This window comes from Pempheris klunzingeri, chromosome 14 (assembly GCF_042242105.1).
Source record: "Pempheris klunzingeri isolate RE-2024b chromosome 14, fPemKlu1.hap1, whole genome shotgun sequence".
Taxonomy (NCBI): domain Eukaryota; kingdom Metazoa; phylum Chordata; class Actinopteri; order Acropomatiformes; family Pempheridae; genus Pempheris; species Pempheris klunzingeri.
In genome coordinates this window covers 2,804,116-2,819,199 of record NC_092025.1, presented here as the reverse complement: position 1 = coordinate 2,819,199, position 15,084 = coordinate 2,804,116, and the positions used below count along the sequence as shown (strand labels likewise).

General features: G+C 45.2%; 2 protein-coding genes across 2 annotated transcripts; one reads left to right on the top strand and one right to left on the bottom strand.

Annotated features, from left to right (window-relative positions):
• Positions 1 to 159: 159 nt before the first annotated feature.
• Positions 160 to 4,788, top strand: LOC139213453 (interferon regulatory factor 2-binding protein 1-like). The gene is made up of 2 exons (XM_070844156.1): positions 160 to 2,180; positions 3,884 to 4,788. The coding sequence occupies exon 1, from the start codon at positions 372 to 374 to the stop codon at positions 2,154 to 2,156; it is 1,785 nt and encodes a 594-aa protein (XP_070700257.1). The 5' UTR covers positions 160 to 371; the 3' UTR covers positions 2,157 to 2,180; positions 3,884 to 4,788.
• A 62-nt stretch (positions 4,789 to 4,850) lies between these two features.
• Positions 4,851 to 9,667, bottom strand: micu2 (mitochondrial calcium uptake 2). Its single transcript, XM_070843397.1, has 12 exons — positions 9,431 to 9,667; positions 9,004 to 9,133; positions 8,613 to 8,644; positions 8,427 to 8,502; positions 8,133 to 8,180; positions 7,726 to 7,808; positions 6,983 to 7,027; positions 6,792 to 6,889; positions 6,110 to 6,281; positions 5,923 to 6,031; positions 5,676 to 5,833; positions 4,851 to 5,412 (listed from the first exon to the last, which is right to left on the bottom strand). Exons 1-12 carry the CDS (start codon positions 9,626 to 9,628, stop codon positions 5,311 to 5,313), a joined length of 1,251 nt encoding a protein of 416 aa, XP_070699498.1. The 5' UTR covers positions 9,629 to 9,667; the 3' UTR covers positions 4,851 to 5,310.
• Between the last annotated feature and the right edge of the window lie 5,417 nt (positions 9,668 to 15,084).

Sequence of the window (15,084 nt, the reverse complement as noted above, 5' to 3'; positions counted from 1 at the left end):
AACTGTGCACAGGTGATGGGTGTGAAGTTTTCCCGGCAGCACCTCCCATACCTGAGTTCTCATAACGGCCACTTAAAAAAGACTACAACTCCCAGCGCGCCCTGAGCCTCAGTCGCGTAGGTGTTTCCGGTGTCTTATGACATTTTACTTCCTTCCACACAGACCGACACGAACAAATCGAGAAAGAAGACGTCGCTAAGTTTTAAATGCCGTCGTCAACAGTCGCGCTTTGAGCTCAGTTTCCGTTTAATTTCCATCGTAAAATGCGCGGCGCGTGGCGAGTGGCGTCAGAGAAGTGAAGAATAGTCTGGAAACGTAGACCGTAACGTGTAGGCCTCCGAAGAAAGTTTGGTCCAAGGCCTGTAAACAACATGTCCTCCGCCTCGCAGTCTTCCTCCAGACGGCAATGGTGCTACCTCTGCGATCTGCCCAAGATGCCCTGGGCCATGCTGTGGGAGTTCAGCGAGGCCGTGTGCCGGGGATGTGTCAACTACGACGGGGCGGACAGAATAGAGCTCCTCATCGAGACCGCCAGGCAGCTGAAGAGCACGCACGGAGTTTTAGACGGCCGGTCCCCCGGTCCTCAGCAGGGGAAGCCCAGCTCTGCCGGGCCCATTGAAGTGGGGCGGCAGCACGGAGAGCGTGGAGATAGGGGGAGGGGTGAGTATGGGGTGTCCTCTCGCCTCCCCAACGGGCTGCACAGGGCTGAAGATGTGGCCCTGTCAGAGGGCAGCAGGCAGAGCCCCAACACCCGTCGGGCTGTAGTGGGGGCAGTTCCTAGTCTTCATGGCACCATATCCCATGCCTTGATAGCTCAGGGGTTAGTAGCAGCAGCCCCTCATGGGCTTTTAGCCCCACTATCAGGGTCCAGGGCAGGGGCCACTCCTATTGCGGTCTCAGCTGGCCCCATAATGGGTGACGCTGGCAGAAGACAGGCTGTGTCCCTGGGTGTGGGGGCGAGCACCTCAGCTCTGGTGGGCATAGATGCTGCAGTGTGGAGGAACAATGAAGTGATGGCCGAACTGAATGAGGTGGCTCGCAGCAGGGTCGAAGGCTGGCCAAACCGTCCTAAAGCAGTCCGGGAGGTACTTTTAGCTCTCAGCAGCTGCGTCCCCTTTAATGTGCGCTTCAGGAAAGACCATAATCTGATGGGTCGGGTTCTGGCCTTTGATGCCAGCACAGCTCCAGAGTTTGAGCTGAAGGTGTTTGTGGAGTATCCCGCTGGCTCTGGAATGATCTTCTCAGGAGTCCCAGACCTTGTCAGGCAGATGTTTCGCGACTCGGCCAAAGATGCGGGCAAAGCGGTGAACTCTGGGCTTCGCTATGTGGAATACGAGAAAAGGCAAGGCACGGGAGACTGGCGTGGGCTGTCGGAGCTGTTGAATGATGGTGTGCGCATGTTCAAAGAGCCCCCAATCCCAGAGGTTCTGCCACAGCCAGATGCAGGGTTGCCCATGGCAGCCGCTGGACGCCCCGTGCCATCGAAGAGTACAACTCGGCGCAGAAAGGCTTCTCCGGGCTCTGAGAATGGAGAGAGTGAAGGGAGGTCCGATCACCCAGGGAGAGAGCCCTGGCCCCGAGGTGCTTACTCGGGCATGGAACCTCTTCCTGGTATGGCTGTCCCTCCAGAGGGCCCACCCCGTTTACACAGCCAGCCCTCACCCATCTCGGCGCTCATGGGAGTTGCAGACAGCCTGAGCTCCAGCCAGATGGCCAGAGATAGCCCCAGCATGTCCACAGCCCACTCCTCCTCAGCCGGGCGCCCCACCAGCAGCAGCCCCTCCACTGCCTCCACCTCAGTCTCCCAGGCAGCCTTGGGGCAGGGTTTGAGCACGGTGGGGCCGAGCAGCAACACCGGCGCCGGGGAGTCTACAAGCAGCGCTCAGGGCACCCTGCTCTGTTGCACCCTCTGCCGAGAGCGCTTGGAGGACACCCACTTTGTCCAGTGTCCCTCCGTCCCTCACCACAAGTTCTGCTTCCCCTGTACTCGAGGGTTCATCCGCAGCCAAGGTCAAGGTGGGGAGGTGTACTGCCCCAGTGGGGAGCGCTGTCCCCTGGCTGGATCCTCCGTGCCTTGGGCCTTCATGCAGGGAGAAATCTCCACCATCCTGGCTGGAGACGGAGACGTGACGGTAAAGAAGGAGAGCGACCCTTGACATCTCCACCTGTTGTGGTGAATGGTAAGATGGCAGCCGTCCTCAGGGGAATGGTTAGGATGTCCCATTTTGCCCTCAGCTTTAACATTATAAAGCTCACAACAAATAACACGGTTTGAGCGAAACAAACAAAAATATGATCTGAACAAGAGCGGCTCCAGAAAACCAGAGTTTCAACCAAGAAACAAGAGCAGTGTTCTCATCAACAGTGATAAAGTTTCTCTTTCTCACACTGTTTTCTTCTTTCAGCAGAGACTCTGCTTGTCTTGAAATTACATCATAGAACTGAGTTCAGTTATTTGCCTTCTTCCAAACTATACAACAGAATATACAAAGAAAGTGTTAAATCATTGTCAGGAGGGTGCGCCAAGTCCAGATGCTACCAGAAGAGTAGCTATATACTTAATGTAGTCACCAAGACGAAGATGACCTCACAAAAAGACCTCTAAATAACAGTGACTACTCATTATTATAGCACACAGTGTGATCCTCGCAGGCTCCTGTACGTTAATGTGGCAGCACACTGCTGGGCAAGGGGGGGCAGTTAGCAGTGTAAAGAGCTCTTAGCCATAATGGAAATGTTGTCTCTGCTAACTTCATCAGCCTGTTCACGTGGGAAATGTAACTCACATGTTGTGTTAAAACACGGACTACAGTGGAACACTGCATGGATGCTGCAAAGTTTCATGAACAGTGTACATCTGCTAAATCACATTACACTTCTCATTTACTTTAGTCCATGTTTTTTGTACACATGATCAGCCCCTCATTAAGCTCACCTGAAACAAAGGTCTTCATGTCAGGAGTCACACAGATGTTCTGCTGTGATTTAAAGATCAGGTGGAGGCAGGATTCTAAACAGAAAATCACCAGCTGCTCTGGGAATTCAAAAAAAGAGGTGAAATGACAGGATAGAAAAACTCAACATTGTGATGTCATGTTCATGGTGCAGCTCGCTCCCAGTGTTCATCTTGTGTAACAGGGCCTCACCGTGTCCTCAGCTTTGATTGGTCCAGCAGTGCAGCGCTGTAGACTAACCCCCGGCCTCTGTGCTCTGCTGCATGCTGTCGACACTGATCTGGTATCACACCCAGGGTGTCTGCTGCTTTCACCAAATGAGATATCAGCCGGTCACTTTATTCCACCAACAGAAAATTAATTGGTGACTGTTTTGACAAATAATCTTTTAAATCAGTTTTAAACCAAAATGCGATTTATTTTTTTTGTGTATGATTAGCTTCTATCCTTGGTCTTCTGTCATAGTAAAAATAAAAACTGTGCCTATGAAGATTTCAGTGTTTACAAGGTGCACCTGAATGCACCATGAAGTACCCGTAGTGTAGATGGTGTGACTGCACTGATATCTGTGGCTGCATTCAGCGCACAGCTTGGCTCACCTCTGTCCTCTGATATTTAAGTAAAATATTAATTCAAGACATTTTGATACCTGTTGCCTCTTCTGAGACAACTGAACTCAGTGTTTTTAAAGACTTTTCAAAACAGATTCCCTGTAGACCACTCTGATCTCACCTACAGCCCAAAGTGACAGCCTGTTCTCGTGCTGATGAAAACACAAAGACCACATTATGTCTACAGGAAATGCTCCTGGACAGCGAACACCAGATGCTACAAACTTTACCCTGCAGTGTCACTGCTGAGGGTTTGTTGCCCTACAGTTTGTCAAACATGTTCTCAAACCCTCACACAACTTTCTCCTTTCTCCACAGTGGATCAAACACTTTGAAAGCACTTCCCTGTTAAGTCGAGCAGAGGTCCACTTTGGCTGCAGTTCATCATGTGTGCCTGTGAGAACAGAAGAACTCTGAACCCCCAGAGGACAGCTACACACACACACACACACACACACACACACAGTTAACCACGACACAACAAGACTCACTCTGGAGAAGAGGGACATGTCCGTCTGTCGGGGCTGGCCTCACCTGTCCTTTGAAGGCTGAGCTGTTACATCACAACCGAATGTTGGGTCCTGACCAACCAACCCCCCCCCCTCTGTCCAGAGGCCTCTCACCAGGTCTCGTCTTCAAAGCCCAGGCTAGAAAGCACATGCTTGTTTTAAGAATGACAATCTATTTTGTCTTTCATTTGTGTTTTTGTTCTATACTTTGCATTCTGTCCTGTACAGATGGGTGACAGCAGTGTTGGCAGATGGATTGACAGAAACATGCAATTCTTTGAAAAACAAATGAATGTTCAAAATGTGGCAAAACCATTGGGTCCTTAAAGCCAAGGATTGAAAAAATGTAATCCCACAATATGTCTCTTAGGTAATCTCCTTATATTGTATGTCAAAAATGTGAATTTACTTTCAATATGGCTATGTAATTTCTATTTTTGATACAATACAAATTTCTATGTATTTGTTTATAGTGATAAGAAGACCAAAGATGGCTTCATGCTCAATGTAATTTTATTGTATTGTAGCTGTGTATGCTGTATTCACTGATAACCTTGGCATCAGTCACTAATTTGTTCATCTATCACAGAAGTAAGCTTGTTTTGTCTATTTACGTTTTGAATTATATGTATGGTAAGATAATTAGCACCACGATCTGCAATGGTTACCCCACATACTCGTGATCTTCACAGGTCAATTCTACAATAAATTACAAAATAGTTATTAGCTACAGCCGGTTTATTCTGTGAACCTCAAATATTTAGCACATCGACACCTTCTGGCATTTTTTTCAAAACTTTATTTGATAAATATTTCGACAAAAACATGATAAAGCCACACAGGATATTGTATAAACCAGACTGTATAGAAAGAGCCGTCTGTGGTACAAGCCTACAATTCGTATCTGTCCCTTAAACCACACGCGTCTACTTTTATAAACACACTGCATGTAACCAACAGTGTGAAAAGTGCTACATTAGTCTAAAAGTGATCATTCTGAATAGAAAAAGCATAACTTGATCAAGAGGCCAACACCACACTAAAATATTGTAAACACCACCAGCAGAGCCACAGTTGTTTAGCTGATATAGACAATATGTTGTTGAGCTGTAAACGTGTGCACAAGTTCTTGGTTACATTAGTCATGTTCACACAACCTATATGATTAGAAGACACCAAGGTCAGCAGTGGTGTGAGTGGTCATCTACTAGATGAGTCCTGGGACATCTCAGAGGTTCAGATAGGGCAGCCAGTGGCCCCCAGGGCCTCCTGAGCCCCCTTCAGGGTCTCTCGCTTCACACATTTCCAGTAGCCAGAAAAGCCGTTCTGAGGCTGCACCTGAGGGCAGGACAGTGTTTGTCATATCTGACAGCGCCGTGATTTAGTGTCAAATTGAAAATGTGCCCTGAGAGCAGTCTGTCTCATCTACGAGAAGGACCGACGACAATTATCTTATCTAAGTAACGTAAGTGTCGATCTTGTATGCACAGAAGAAAACAAGTGAGCTCATCTCCCAGAACGTCAAATGCTTCCTGTAAGGTGCACATTTCTTTGCAGACATATCAAAGCCAATATAAAAAGGTCAAGCTGGACGGACTGACCTTCAGACCTCGCAGGACTCTGTCCTTCATCACACCGATGAATTCCTTATGGCTCAGGCAGTTGTCTCCGTCCATGTCAAAGAGCTTGAAGACCGTATCGAGCACATTCTCAGACAGATCATGGCCTGTGGCGATCCTCACAGCTCGCTTGAACTGGGCTGCAGCGACAGGAAGAGCCATCAACTGTATATACTGTTGTGTTCAGAGACATTTTAACTCTAAAATCTCATCAGTAGAGCGCTGTTACCCATTCCGACAGGACGGTTGGCTTCTGTGACCATTTTCATTGAGAAGGCAAAATCCTCCAAATTGTTGGTGAAGAGGCAGAAGACTTTGAACTCGTCAAATGTGATGCTCTGCAACACAGAAACAGTCACATTTAGTGCTACATACGATGATGTTTCACTGCATTCCTATGAGGAAAGGCCTTTCACCTGGCCGGCAGGGATCTTCCTCCTCATGTTTTCCCAGTAGGCATCATTGTCTTCTTCGTTGGTGTAGTGTAGCAGCCACTCTGCAAAGTCCTCTCTTCGCATGGTGTCCATACCTTTGGAGAACTGCAGGAACTCCATCTCCTGGACTTCAGCCTGCAGGTCCTCCATGAACCTGAGGAACACACAGTGTTAGCTGGAAATCTGAAGCTGGGAGAACTGAGAGTCCTGCTGAGGCTTGTGAGAACACGTGGTCACATTAATACCATTCAACCAACTCATCACTCTGAACAGAGATTCATTCTTTACAACCAGGTCCAACATGTCTGAGTCAAATGAAAAGGCAAGAAGAGAAAGGCATAATGAATAAGGGAAGTAAAAGCCAAAGCTCATTACTGAGGGCAAAAGGAAACACACAGACGTGTCTCTTCAGCTTAAACCTCTGCTGATTCGTCAGTGTGGCTCTGGTCTTACTCTTGGCCTTACATTCTCACACAGCGCACACAATGAAAACATCTGTGTCTAATTAGTGAATCCATCATACAATGATTTCATCACTGAACCATCGTTGCATTTTCAAATAAAATAATCATTAGTGAGTGGTGTCATCAGACCAGCCTGCAGGGGACATTTCCTCCTGGCTGGTGTAATGACCAGTGTGTGACCAGTGTGGATGTTTCCTCACCTGCGGAACTCCTTATACTGCAGCTTGTTTTCTCCTCTCTTCCCAAAGAAGTAGGCCTGCAGTGTTGTGTTCACACCTTCCCCGTCCTCCACCGCTTTCTGTAAACAATGTCATGTGTTGCTTCCATTAAAACTTAATGGGCAGACATGACACTGTGTTAGTGATGCTGAAAGGGGAATGTGAATACTCACTTCTTTGGGAACTCTCATTTTACTTTTTCCAATGATTTTCTTCAGCTTCAAAAGCAAAAAAAAAAAAGTTGAGAAGTTAAAAATGACTTTCTGCACTGGATTCTTTGGAATGTCAAAAACCTCTGTCCTCTCTGAACTATCACAAAAAAAAAACATACTGATCATAGCAGAGATATCATTTCTCATCTGAAGTCACACACATGAGTGGGGGAGAATCCATGCACTTCTACTCTTTTACTCAATGCTCTAAGCTTGTGCACCAAGTCACAACATGAAAATACGACACAAGGTGCATACGTGCCAGCATGCAGTCTGCTAGCCTGGGCCTGATCTACACTAAGCACCCAGAGGCCTTCTCCTGTCGTCGCTGAGGACGAGTCCGCTGGAACAAACACAAAAATGTCTAGTGCCTTTAAATAAACGGACAGCACCGAGGGGCTGACTCAGGCTGCAGAGATGCAAACACATGACGGACGGAAAACAGAGTGGAGGGACGGGCAGTGCAGCACGGCTCTCCCTCACCTTCATACGGTGCCATGCTTCATACTCACAACTGTGGTGGCATCAGTGCTTGAGGCAGCGTTAAAAAGGTGGTAATATTTCAAGAGCACACAGACATTTGAATAAACCACAGTTCTCTATGTCCCATGACTTACATATGAAACTGTCTGTGTTGTGTTCAATGTTACTACATTATACTAATCTTGCCATTATAAAAAATCCTGATACATCAGAGGTCTTACCTTGAGAAATTCCTTTTTGTCCACCTGCTCATTGCCGTCAACATCAAGCATTTTGAAAGCTATATGAAATCCTGTGCGCGGCTCTGCAACAGCAATGCACAGTCAGTTACCTGAACTATGGGAATACTGGAGAAAACCTCAGGTGAATCCATGCACTACGGTTGTTGGGTTAAAGTAGTTAAAGTAGCATTTCTCAACACAGCTTTGGACACAGTGTTGGGAAATAAAGCACAAATCAGGTCTAAGGCTGAAATGTGCAGGTGTGCAAAGCTCAGACAGAAGCAGCAGCGGGAACAAAAGCTTTCTTACTGAAAATTCACAGGCAAATCCATTCAGCACAATATTACTGAGCCTGGGGAACACCTTGTCAGGCCCAGCGGCTCACACAAGGTTTAGGAGTCACTTACTGGTCAGGATAGTCAGCAGGAACAGATACTCTGTGTAGGATATCAAACCTGCACGACACAGAGGACACAAATTACAATGACTAACTTTGAAAACTCATAATCTGCAATCATGTGTTTGTGATTTTTCCTGTGAAGGACACACAGAGAACATTCAACGTGAATGAGACAGTAGATCTATCACATTCTGACGTCAGGTGTGAACTGGATCTATGCAGTCTGAGCATGTGGGTGCAGGAGACCAGAGCTGAAGCTCCTGTGTGTTAGCGCCACCTTGCTGACAGACTGAAGACTTACCATTGTCTCCTAAGGTCCTGAACAGCTCATTACCAGCCTGAGCTTTAGAGGCAGCCTCCAACATTGACTTAACTTCCTGCATAAAGACATAAAGAAGAAACAGAGAAGAGAATAAAGTGGTGACGGTGCTCCACGGGTGCAGTCTGGAACTGACTTTACTTCCACAGTGTGACGATGTAAACACACCTGTTTTGTTAAAATCTTCTTCTGCAGCTTTCCTACATGACAAAAAACAGAAAGTCTATATTACATAGACAAGCATGTACGTTGGTTTCATATCTCTGAAAGTCTGTTGCGTTACATGTCATTCATCCGCTGTACTTCAAATGTTGTGCAACATAGCTGTTTGGTTCATTTTATGCAACTACAGAGGGTTCCTGCATGAGCTGTGCACCTGATGCTTCCTATGATCAGCCTGCAAGAACAATGAACACCCAACACCCACCCATCAAGACTGATGAAATCACCAGGACTCAGTTTTTTGTAGGGATAATAAGCCAAAACTACGAATAAGTTGTTCTATAAAGCACAAATGAGGCCCAAAGGACAGACGGAGCAGCACACTGTGGCAGCTTACGGTCGACATTCTCCAGCATCACGGAGTACAGGAAGTCTCTGGGGGTCATGCAGGGCTCCTGCTCGTAGACCACCGAGGCGAACTGGATGAATCTCATCTTTCTGGCAGACATCTGTGGAGCTGCGGCCTCCTGGATCAGCACAGCAGACACAAGTGAGACACTCATAGTTGGCCTGACAGGAAGCCGACAGCGGCTCACTGAGCTCTGTGTGTCGGTGAGTGACAGCTGGGGGCTTTTTAACACGAACTATCGGTATTGACGCCCTTTTTGTACTTAATATACAAATGTGTCGCCATGTTCAGCCACCTGTGGCTTAATATTTAAACAGGCAGACGTGTGAGAGGTAGAGTGGTCACACCTGCCTGTGTGTTTGTTCGACAACACAAACTTTTCCCAGTTAGCTAGCTGAGTTAGGTGTGTACTCACTCTCTGCTCCTCAGCATAGACGGCGTAGGGCACAGTCCTGTTGTTCGCGCGGTGCTGGTGGTAAAAGATAAGCCCAGTCCCTATTACAGAGCCCAGGACAGCAGGGCCGACCGCCCGGTGCAGGGCTGAACCCCTCAGAGACCGAGGACTCCTCAAAACATTCCTCAAGACAGCGGCGACCCTTCCCCAGCTAGCCATTTTCACAACGCTTGTTCCCTCAATATCTCGCTGAACTCCAGGGCTTCCGTAGCTGCAGTGCACTGACGGGTGTACAGGCAGAGCCACGCCCCCAGGTGCATGCGGAAGTACAGGTCACGTGACGCCCTCAGCACCAGAAAGGTCCGTGACGTCGTCCACAGAAAGAAGAGAGAAGGCAGATAAGAGGAACTGTATGTATGTATGTATGAAACATACTGACAGAATGTGGGAGCCAAATAAAGTCCATTCTCTGTGTGTGTGCACTACACTGCTCTGCTCTATAGTATAAAGAAAATATGGCCTGAAAAGGAAAGAAAGGTTCATTGATTACTACGACTGCACCATCTGCAGCTATGGCTGGTTCCTATATGATCCTATATGGTCACTGAAGTCTACACTCTGTGACACATTTTAATCTAATGCTACCCTCAACAGTTCCCTCCAACAGGTTCAGCCATCCATAACAACACTTCTCTGTGGAAAAAATTATCATCAGCCCACCGCGTCGACGATCAAGCTCCAAGTCTGTCTAAGCTGCCTGGGTCATTCCACAGTCCAGGAATCCACACAGAAACAGTGCAGGAACAGGATCAGCAATAGCGTTGTACAAAAAGGAGGAGTTCTTTTAAAAATCTGTATTTATGCTCTCTTTGTGGCCGCAAAAAACGCTTGATCAGGCACCTCTTCTTCATTACAACACATGCCAAGCTCACCACTCTTCCTCCTGTAATAACAGATAGATAACAGATTGTTTTGAAGGGCCGAGCTGCCAGTTGGAGGCTGACCTCTTTCTGCTGCTCCTCCTGCAGCAGACTGAGCCAGGACTCTGTCTCCCCTGAGGATGGGCCACAGTGTGGACCATCCCACCTCCTCAGCCACGAAGCACACGGAGGAGAGCTGGAAAGGTCGAGGTCCAAACTCACGTGGCTTCCCTTAGTGAGCTCAGTCGGTCATTCTGAGTCAACAGCGTCATGGCAGGCAGAGAGGCTGTGTCCAGTCTACTAGACTCATTGAATGGATGAGACACTCCCAATAAAAGATTTAACATACTTCTTGTCATACTCCTCTAAAATAAGTAACAGTGGGGTTTCCCTCACAGTTGGGTTGAAGTGTAACTGGTAAACCTGACAGATATGTATAGAATCTGGTGGAGGACAGTGTGTAAGGATTGTTGAGGTTACTGTAGTCACCACTCTAAATGTGTACACACACTTATCTGTCACAGAGCAGGACCCCGCTCCCACTGCGCCGTGTTAAACAGATGATGTCTCATCGATGGCATCAGTTTAACACAAGTAAAATCATTTGATCAGACCAATAAACTGTTATTTAGGAGAGCTCTAGAGGTTTGCATGTTTTTCTCTCCTCATTATTTCATGGCATGGCTATAGATGTCTGAATACAGTGTTACTGAATACATTATATCCTGCAGTTGGGATCAATCAGCCAACTGAATCCCAACAATTCATCTGAAGCATCTAAAGATTCCTCTCAATTATAGAAGGATATTTACTTTGAACGAGTGTAACATTAACGCTACAACCCTACAGGGAAAAAATACAACGGCAAAATCAAGGGATGAACAGATTTTATGAGACCATATTTCATATTTCCACAGACAGATATTGGCAGATGTTATTCAGTTCAATAAACAAAATCATAATTAAAATTTACATTCTTAAAACATACATCAAGTTGTGCAGAATTTGTGCAATACTGTATACATGTATGTATGTTTCTGTGTTTCATTATAGAATAGACCCTGCATCACCACTACTGTCTTACACTGTGCACAGGGCTGTACTTTAGTGCAAAACAAAAGTAGCATGAGCCTTTATTTTTACTCACATAAATTATTCACATGTCCACTCACATTTTATTTAAAAGTGCACGCACGTAGCTCGGATGAGATTCAGCATTTTCATTGGTTGCTAAAAGAAAGCCAAAAATACAGCATAAAAATGTTGGTGTAGTACCAGTCTCTGTATGTACAGAAGCGAGCGGGACGGCTCTGAAGCATTTAGATAACCCTTTGACATGGACACAGTTTGGATAGAAATACCAGCCCTTCAGTTGATTTCCACCAATGATTCAGTCGAGCGGTAGTGTCAGTGTGACGGCTAGGTCAGCTCTAAACTCCAGGGGGCGCTTAACACTTATGTGAAGGACACACACAGACATTGATGTTCCTAAAAAAGGTATTTTCATCATTGTAATCAGTTAAGAGTGTTGACATGTTACTCTTATATCTTACGTATGGCCTCCAAAAGTTGTCTCATGAGGTTGGAAGCACCAAGGCCGAACCATAGAGAGTGTGGAGCTAATCATGTAGAGTTGATGCTTATCAGTGCGGCCGCCTCAGAGGATCATGTTGTGTCTTTTCAGCTGGAGGCTTCACCTTCACATTCATGGAGGCTGACAGAGTTGCAGTGAGAGCTGATTGTTTGCTTTAAGAATGTGCAACTGAGTAGAGAACCAGCTGAAATCAATGTAAGGATCAAACTCTTGCTATTAGGAGTGTGTGTGTGTGTGTGTGTGTGTGTGTGTGTGTGTGTGTGTGTGCATGAGACCAGCGTGTGTGTCCACATCAATTCCACGTCAAGTTTGCATCAGCAGGTTTGGAGGTTTATTTAATGTCATAGCAGCAAGTTGTAATGTAAAGTAACAAAGACATACACACTTGTAAGACCATCAATGAAGGAAACAAAGTTTGCACAATATTTTTTCTTCACTGTTTATGCTGCCTATTTAATTTCGACTGTTACTGTTATAACATAGTGGAAAAAAATCCCCCGTGGGTTTCATAAAAGTGATGGGAAGCAAACACTTAAAACGCACATGGTGATGCGGGCTAAATATCTGCCATGAGCAATGAATCAGAACAATTACAGCCACATGAAAATACTATAGCTCCTATTCCAATGATAGAAATGTGTATTGCAATGACAGGCTCACTGTCAGACCAGTGTCCAGGCAAATGAAACGTTACTCATGTTTCAGTAACTAGTTGTTTTCTCTTCTGAACCACCGCTTCAGCAGACTGCATGACATGGCACTTATGTAAAAACAAACAGTGACTGACAAATGAAACTAACATTCACATCCTAACATAGCTCATCTATTTTCATTCAGCTCTTTTGAAGGCTGCAGTAACACAGACAGACACAGCACACTGTCACTACAATCCTCAAATCAGTGAATTCAAATACGGCTGCATCTGAGATATACTTTTGGTGTTTTTAGAGGAAGGAAGACTCTTAATTTGTCGTTTTTACATATTCGAGGTGCAGTTTGGTAGGATGGAGGACAGAAACACACTGCGAGTACATTTGAAGGAAATCTCAGCTGCTGTCTGTGTTTCTCTGCACGTGGATTTCCTCCTTTGTCTTTAATGTGAGTACAATGTGTCAAAATAGCGACATTTTACTGACATTAACTCTAATTGTACTTGTTATATATGAAAAAAAAATTGACATAGATGACAAACAAACAATAAGAGGACTAATGTCTGTTCATCTCCGTGATCACAGCATACTGTACTTCACTCTAGTCACCAATACTTCAGTTACCCAGAGCAGCATGTACTGAACTGCCCAGGCTAGTTGATTTTTTCTTGTCTGGAATATATAAATTTAGCGCACCTCTCACAGACACACTGACTACTCAATCAGCTATTATTACAAGTTCTTATTGGGGCTGCGGGGCAACTCCTGAATCTGATATTAATAAATATAGGCATATAAAAATACAGCAAGCATACCTACAGTATGTCCTGCTGCTCTTCCCTGGTAAAAGGTGACTACATACTGGTGTACGTATATACACTATGATACTTAGTAGTGACTCCTAATTTGCATATTTTTCATTTAAATGTCATAAACATTAATATATTTGAGTGACGATTGTTTTTATTTGTGGATTAATACAAATGTTTTAATTTTACCCATTTCAGTTCAGAGTATTGTTTTATTAGAGCACAGGATTTATTGGTATACATACAAAGATAGGTATATATACAGTTCATGACTGGAATCATGGCAGTCTTACATTTAACTTGCCTTTGATGGAGAGGTTCCAATCAGTTTGAACTTCAAATGAAAGACACAGGGTACAGAGAGGTTTAACTCTCAATGAACTGCTTCGGAATTTTTACAATTTTGGGCACCACAAACTCGGTGGTGGTTGAACATTTCACAGCTGAAATCAGTACATTCTGGTGAAAATAAATCGCAGTAATACAGTACAAACAGCAGAGGGGCCATTAGGCTTCTTAATTCTTCTCTCTTCTCCAGTATACCCCCCCACAAAACCCCCACCCCTTTCTTCTCTTGCTGACTGTGGATAGACGACAGCCCTACTTTGTCAAACTTACCTCTGGATTTTGAGAAGTGGGTCATGATAGTGAAATCCATTTCCCCCCACTCACATGAAATTATTGCAATTCCAATACTGCTCAAATGATTTCAAGAACATGAAAATAAAGGCAAGTTTATCAGGTGCACTAATAGACTATCTCATGCAATGTTCTGATTTTTGTCATGTATACAAAGGCATTGTGTCACATAGGCTTAGTGTCACATTGAGCATTGCCACTTTTAACACACCTTGGGTTGATGGATTAGAATTTGATGGGAAGCTCTTCTCTTGACATGGATCATTATGGACAAAAAATGATACCAATAATAATAAAAACGGAAAAGAAACTGTAGAAATGTGTACTCAGTGACACCGATGAAGTCAGGTGTGAAACACCAGCATTCCATTATATTAAGATGATTCAAAGCTAGCCGTGTGATGGGATTAAATGTCCTTATGATTAGTATACAGATGTGTCAAGTGTCTAAGGTGCACAACTGCCTGGAGTAAGCTTATGTGGATGTGACAAATCATAGAGTTCACATTTGCAATTATTTCTTGTTTCCTTTTCCCTTTTCTCTCTTTAACAAAGAGAAGAAATAAAAAAGTATATTGCTTCAAAAAACTTTTTTTCTTTTTTAATATTGTGAAACATTTCATTCATCTCTTCTTGGGTTTGTCTAGCTAGACAGAGCATTACATTATCAGTCAAGTATACATACAGAAAGATGCTGTGAATCCAAGAGATTAAACGATCAACGATGGGACGTGACAGTGGCTAATTCCTGGGACCACTTGTTGGAGTCTGTCTGTCTGTCTGTCTGGTCTGTCTGTCTGTCTGTCTGTCTGTCTGTTTGGGCCAACCTCCTACCTACCAGCAGGTGGCACAATGCAAGCACTGATGTATTGCCTGGGTGAAGGGGAGGGGCTGAGAGATTAGTCTGTCACAGTAACGATAGTCAGTCCAAGGACCATGGCCTCAGTGTGTTCCAGCTCTGTGACTGAGGATCTGCAAACCTAGCTGCACATGCTCTCCATCCATCCCTCCCACCCACCGCCTCCTACGCCTTCTGTCAGTGAGTAATGTTAAAAACAAAGGG